Source organism: Dendronephthya gigantea, unplaced genomic scaffold, assembly GCF_004324835.1.
Source record: "Dendronephthya gigantea isolate DGI-Jeju-01 unplaced genomic scaffold, DenGig_1.0 000016F, whole genome shotgun sequence".
Taxonomy (NCBI): Eukaryota; Metazoa; Cnidaria; class Anthozoa; order Malacalcyonacea; family Nephtheidae; genus Dendronephthya; species Dendronephthya gigantea.
Genome location: NW_021163026.1, coordinates 814,618 through 822,069, shown reverse-complemented (window position 1 = coordinate 822,069; position 7,452 = coordinate 814,618). Strand labels below are relative to the sequence as shown.

At 39.7% G+C, this 7,452-nt stretch overlaps 1 protein-coding gene across 1 annotated transcript; it reads left to right on the top strand.

The window, feature by feature from the left end:
• The first annotated feature begins 966 nt into the window (after nt 1–966).
• On the top strand, nt 967–3,362 carry LOC114520763 (laccase-like). Its single transcript, XM_028541104.1, has 3 exons — nt 967–1,100; nt 2,331–2,682; nt 2,861–3,362. Exons 1-3 carry the CDS (start codon nt 1,046–1,048, stop codon nt 3,201–3,203), a joined length of 750 nt encoding a protein of 249 aa, XP_028396905.1. The 5' UTR covers nt 967–1,045; the 3' UTR covers nt 3,204–3,362.
• The last annotated feature ends 4,090 nt before the right edge of the window (nt 3,363–7,452 follow it).

Below are 7,452 nucleotides of genomic sequence, written 5' to 3'. Positions count from 1 at the left end.
TCTGAAAAAGATAATGCTTCTTTGAATTCAATGCCTTTAAATCCTTGACAGGAAATATCTGTCAAAGACTTGTGTCTTGAAGAGTTTTGATCTATCGTGTTGAATTAAGATGAACACTGTGTTAGGCGTGAATGTTACATATGTCTGTTTTCTAAAAAACATGTGGTTTTATTATACATTAAGAAAATAATATAAAGTTAGTTGACAAGCATTGAATGACGTATGCGACGTTTTATATTCAGTTGATATGTAAGTAGCGAAAACAAAAGTTCTTTATTGGTTAGATGCAAATGAGACAATAAATGCATGTTGGTTGCTCGTGAAGAATAATTAAAGCTAGTTTTTTTACAATCTTTTAGATCTGAGTTCCTTATCGTCTTATATCTGAATTCCTTATTTTGTGGCATTTTCCTTCAGGTTGCATGTTATCACGGTTATTTTATGTTGTCGCTTTCTCTGCCCATGTGAATGATGTGATTGTCGGGAGGGAACCCCATCTACACATCAGGGGCCGGTTGTACGAAGGCTGCCTGGATAGCGCTATCCACCGGATTGTGATTTTTTCACTTGCTTTGAAATCTCCCGTTGTTGGGTGCAAGTGTATCAAGCCTGGTTTCCATATGACGCCGACCTGTCGCCGACTCATTGTCTGTAATCATCCAAGGAGAAAATGATTTCAGAAAGACAAATTATTTCACTGATTCACTCATCAAAAATCACCGACAATAATACTTTGCCGTCGTCGGCGTCAAATGGAAACCATTTCATTAAATCTTAGTATTCCTAAATTCAGTACAATTTACTGAAGGTTCGCTTTAATAATTTTTCGTTCCAAATCTGATATTTTATTGCTTTTCAAGCATTTCCAGAACGATTGAAAAAATCACTATCCGATGGATAGCGCTATCCAGCTTTTGCACAACCGGCTGCATCTGTAGTATTGGAAAGACCATTGTAAAATCATTGAAACGACTTCCTTTACTCTTTAAATGCTGAATATTAGCAGCATTCTTAATTTCTCGATTTACTTTTAGAGGCTTTAGATATGCAGTATATTCTGGCTCTAGCTGCCGCTCTCTTCGTGATGTCAACAGTGCAGGGTATGCATAGAAATATTTAACAGATGTTCCTAAAGTGGAAGTCAAGTCCGTGGAAGTGAGCTCCGACACAAATTCTGAATAAATTTTGTCCAAATTTCGCATTGTTTCGAATTTTGTTCAACAAAAACACTAGTTCATATTCATTTGAAAGCATACCGAACCTAAATGTTGTTAGATATTCAGGCAATACAATGTATTTTAAAAAGTGTAGAAGTTCAACAATGTAAACAAACCGCTTGTATACATACGGATTAGACTTCCACTTTAAATGATGTTCTGCATGGTATATAGCCAAGATTGCTATTTTTCACGACAGAAGATTTTAGCTGGATTTCGTCTATGCCTACGGTCTACGGATATAATATACAACATCTTTCTATTCGATTCTGAAATCATTCTATTCAGTAAATCAGTATAGAATTGCCAGGATTATAAAAATTGTAAAAAATAATTGACCAGGACCAGATCACGCTATCAACCGCGTGTAGCGAGTTTTCAGTTGTTGTAAAAGTGTTGGAAATGCAAAAAATTAGAGCTTTGGAGATGAAAACCATTGAAGAGTATATCCAGTGAATAGCGCTACCCAGCTTTACCCAAATAACTCAACTTGTAATATTTGAATATTGTAACTTTGTTGATTGGGTTTTCTATGATGAGGAAACCTGAACGGCATGAGGGACTCCCAATGTAGACGATACTATATAAAAGAGATCGGACATGTTTGTTGTCTTTTTATTGCAACTTGACTTAGAGCTTAGAACTTAGAGCTTCTAAAAACTTCCTCTCGGTTCTCATTGGGCGATATTCACAGCGAATAATTGTTGCGAATAACAGCGATTCAGAAGCATTTAAACAAAAAGAGTGGATTAAAATTTAACGCAGGGTTAGCGCTATAACCCAGCTTTGAACAACTGGCTCCACATGTCAACATTTGCCTTCTAGGAGTATTGACATATATACCTGGACTGCCTGCTCGTACACTTTTAGCGACGAGCGTGGCAAGTCAGATTCAGATTTGCTGACGAATATGAGAGTGAAATACTGGTCAGCGGTCGACTTCATGAGCAAACACTCTCATAATCGCCGCCATTTTGAATCACGCATTGTTAATGACGAGCAGACAGTCCAGGTATATGTATGTCAATGTCTGAGGTGACGACATGGCCAGGAGGGGGAGGTGAGGAGTCTTTTTGTTGTATGTAGCATTAATAAGATCGTAAAATTTTACAGGTTTATCGACAAATGATTCTCCTGTCTGTTTCGATCCGTACAGCGTACCCTATATCCCCTGCTCTGATGAAACGGATTTTGAACCTTCGGTATGTGATTGTGGATACGAAGTCGAAGGTTGTTATGTGAGGCTTGAGATCACAGGTGGTAATAGTAAATTCAAAATTAATAATGGCAGATTTGGCCCCACGATTATCGTAAAACACTACGGAATATTAGTTGTTGATGTCATCAATAATATCGATGAAGTGACTTCGATACATTGGCATGGGATGCATCAGAGAAATGTTCCCTGGATGGACGGAGTGGCGAATATAACGCAATACCCAATTCACAAAGGTGGAAAATTCAGGTAGAAAACGTAGACTTTATCACTCATCAGGAGATCTCCAGGGTTAACAAGAAACGTTGATAACCCCCCTTAAAACATTCATTACAGCCCTTTGTTTTCAACCACCGGAAATTAAAGAATCTCCTAAAATCCCACCGCAAAGTGCAGGGGGTAAACAGAGATACACGTTTCATTTTAGATATATATTCCGGGCTCATCCTTCGGGAACTCATTGGTATCATTCCCACGTGGGATATCAAAGAGATCACGGAATCGTAGGAGCTTTAATCGTGAGAGAAAAGGAAGAAATATTGCACGAATTGAGCAATTACCCGCCCCTGCCGGAGGGAGAGAGTATTCAAGATTTCCCAGATAAGTACACGTTGTCTGTTACAGAACACCTGCAATCTGGAAAAGGAGGCGTTTGTATGCTGGATAAATCCCGGTCACCACAACTTAATAAAAAAATTTCCGCATTCCTAATAAATGGCGTTGTACTAAGAGGATCTGTAGATGAAGGAATTGAGGAGGTACGTTTTTGAAAACTGAATTGTCCGAGTTAGAAGTAGAACTAGAGGTGGGTGTAGGGGGTGGAACGAGAGGTGGGTGCAGAACTAGAGGTGGGTGGTGTGATTTTCGTTGCCAAAATAAGCCAGGTCCAATCGTAGCACGTTGTTCAAGCGAGCACGTCAACTTTAAAACGAGATATATGATACCGCCTTGCGTTGATACCAGATGATGTCTCGCCGCCAAGAGGTGTGTTTTTGCGAATCTGTTTAACTACACAAATTTATTAATACAGGGCACCATTTATACGGTGGAGAAAGGGAAAAACTACAGATTTCGAGTGATTGGCGCCATAGAGGAGACCGTCTTTCGCATTTCTATCGATGACCATAAATTGATCGTTGTGTCCACGGACGGTTATCTTACAAAACCTTTTGTAACTGACGTTTTACACGTTCACGTCGGCGAACGATACGATTTTGTTGTGATGACACGGGACGTTTTCGAACCAGCAGGGACAATTCCACGATTCGAAAGCGACTGGCGGTCAAATGCCAAAACCGCATATAAGCGGAAGTCAGTGGCTTCGCTTTTTCTAAAGTATAAAGGGGACGAAACTACACTAAACGTGAACCCCTGCACGGGAGAATGTATAGCGTTGAACTGTCCTTTCCAGAACTACCCTGAGGGTTATGTTCCATCGTATCGTTGCATCAACGTGTACAACGCTCTTAGCCTGCTAGTTTCAACCCCTCCAAATGAACTTCCAAACGACGCGAACGCACAAGAGTTTTTTTTCGACTTCATTTTCAACCCGGGCCCAACGATCAACAGTGTTAAAAATGGGTTACCAAACATACCTTTCGACATGAGCGATGGACCCGTTCCAGAGGAATGCGCGTATAACCAAAACCCGCCCTGCGGTGGCGTTGAATGTCCGCACTCGGTTTATGTTAATCAAATGCCGTCAAAGTCCATCGAATTCGTCTTCTCCTCGCTACCAAGAAGGCACAGCGAAGATAGTATATTGAATCTGGGAACGCATCCTAACCACATGCACGGTCATTCATATTGGGTGACAAAAATCGCCTACCCAGAGTATTTCCCGGATGGTACAATAAAAAAAGAGAATGACGATATAGAGGTACCAGATTGTGGACATGGTGACTGGCGTGAGGGTAGACCACATATAACCCCTGTTAACGACACAACGATACGCAAGGATGTGATCATCATTCCTGCTGGTGGTTATGTTGTAGTTAGGTTCCGTGCAACGAATCCAGGATGGTGGATCATGCATTGTCACATTGACCCTCATCTTAACAATGGGATGGCGATTTCCATAGGGGAACAAACCCATTGTATTAATCCACCGCCAAATAAAATGTTGGACCCAACTGCCATGGAATTCTGCTGGAGTATTGAAGAATTTAAAAAAAAAGAGAAGAATATCGTGTGTCCAAAGCGCACCAAGAAACAACATCAAGTGATCCCCGGCAAGGAGAGATTTATCCCGAATAAACCGGGTGAAGAATTATATATCAAGAGTGAGATGGACAAAGAGGGATGGAGAAGTGCTGGAAAGGAAGGGCTAAATACAAGATTGATTCAGGAGAAGTACAAGAAGAAAATGCAAAAATTTTCTTAGAAAGAACAATCTCTTTCGCGTTTTGATATATTACTTAAGATGGTTTGTAGATGCAGTCTTAAATTTAAGGGGATTATTTTGTTTTTACGTTTAGTGATGCATCAAATATATGAGTCTTTTGAATTGTTCGTAGCATCATGCATTTAGTACATGGGTTGTATAAGCTATATTTTTGTCTTATTATTACTATATGTATTGCCAACTTTAGCCTAAAACTTTACCATTTCGCACGTTTAACATAACGACAACGTAAAATTAGTCATTGTTTTCCTTGTGTAATGAGTAATAATAAATATCTTTGTCCTAACTAGCGCCGCGTTCCGCAAGTCATTACTGGAGAGTAGGGTTGCAAGTTAGGTTAGGGACGCGGGACGGGGGGGGAGGGCTTTAGGAAGCAACAAAAAGCGCCCCAAAAAATATTTTTTCTCAATGTTGGTTTTCTCTCAATGTTGGTTTTCTCAAAACATTTGGAATATTTCTATAAAACATTGTTACATGCTGTTCTTATAACTCTCTTTTCATCCGAATGCACGCATTCCATAAAATTGTTCCCTATATTCAAGGAATGGGAAAAATCAGTGTTTAAACCAGTGGTTTAAAGCAGTAACCCTCAATTACTTAAGGGCTTTTCGCTGTCGCACATTAATGAGAAAAGCGGACACCGAAATGTCTTCGCTTACTCAGTATATATTTTGAGTAAATAGAGTGTGCAAAGGCTTGGTAAACATCAATAAAGAATATACTCGCATTGTCACACATGGCTCATTTTCGTATGAGAACTGATTTGTTGCAACTTAATTGCAAGGCAAAATGGCAAAGCATTTAAACAAGCGATGCAAGCCAATTCCTCATCATTCATTTTCTTTTAAATTGTGCTCGGTCAAGGAAACCGCTTTAGTCGACTTAGTTATAATAATTAGAAAGAAAATTAAGACAAAGGAAATCTTTGTTGGATAAACGAATTCGTAGAAAACAGTCTTGAGAAAATTTATATTTTGAATTTGTCTTACAATCCCAACACTTGGCTAGTGGCGTTAAATGAAGTTAAAATGTTGACATCATGCATATGAAGGACAAGGGTTGAACAAACAACGGCGTCTAAAAGGAATTTCAGGTTAATTAAGGGCCTGTTTATATGATCCCGTCTGGCCGGGACGGGATGTTTTCATCCCGCTTAGCCGGGAAACTCGCCTAGGCGGAATGGCGTGTTTATATCGAGTCCATTTTGTAGTGCAGGTTCCTTCGACGGCATGTTTTATGGTAGAAAACGAATATGCCAATATATACACATGCTTCTAATGTATGTTAATCGCGAATCATCCTGGCCAAGCGGGATGAGTGTTTATATGGCAATTTCTCGTCCCGTCTAAGCGGGATCCCGGCAAGAAGTGCCGGGATCCCGCCTAGGCGGGATGGAAAAGTGGTCATAGAAACACTAATTAGTGTTTGTATTACAAGCGGGATCTCGGAAACTGTCCCTTCCCGGCTAGGCGGGATCATATAAACAGGCCCTAAAGGTGGTGTACAGTCAACACCGCAGAAATTGGTGTTTATAACGTCTCAACCGAAAAATCAATTCATGCACTGGTTCACAATTGTGCATTTCTGTATCGCTATCAAAAAGAAAACTACTGAATAACTCTAAAAGTTACTTTTCGTCTGAATACGCATTCTGCAATCTTTTGACAGCTCATCATACACATGCATCTGACAGCTGTGAAATGGCCATTTTGAGACTTATAGTAGCTACACACAAGGTTAATAATTCAGACGATTCGTTTTTGCCGTGTGCAAACTTTAAATCGTTTGTGCAAGACATATTTAGTGAGTGTTTATAATTGGCGTCTGTATGGTTTATACGACTTAATTGCTATCAAATCGGTGTCTCTATGGTTTATACGATTTAATTGCTATGAAACATTTACTTAAAGGTTGCTTCCTAAATATCAGAAGAACAACAGCAACAGGATTAGTCTCGCATGATCAGTAATTGCTTGACTCAGTCGCCCTCATATAGGCATTGTTATATTACAGGGGATCACGGCGCATGCGCAGGAGGAAGAGAAAGAAATTACAATCCACACGATTCATTCTCAAATGTAGCTATATCCAAATGTTGCGGCCTCAACAACAATCCGAAAAAAAACAAAAGATTAGAGCGTTGGTTGACAGCCGACACTCATATCAGATGCCTGCGCATATGGTCCACTCGCTTGCACACCGTATCAAAATAAGCCATAGCAAAGCGATTTTTACTCCCAAAAGTATGATGACATGATTACTTCAACATAATCTGCGAAATGAAAAAGTGTTGAGGACAGAGACACCGTAAAACAACTTAAAATGATTTCGTGACCTTGCAAATGCGGTATAGTATAATGTCTATATTTAACACTAAGCCACTATATTAGTGTGTAGTCTATTTGTGCAGAATCGGTTAGTGATGCAAGACATGCCAAGTTCAAGGACTTTCCTACAATCTTCAATTTGTTCTATTTCACTTGCAAAAAGTAACAAATCGAATTAAATTTAACCGTGACAGTACGAATATCGCCAGCACGAGGTGATGTGTGGGTTAGGATGTATTTCTTTATAACTCCGCCCTTTTAAGTCCCGGAATACCGACCTTTAAAACT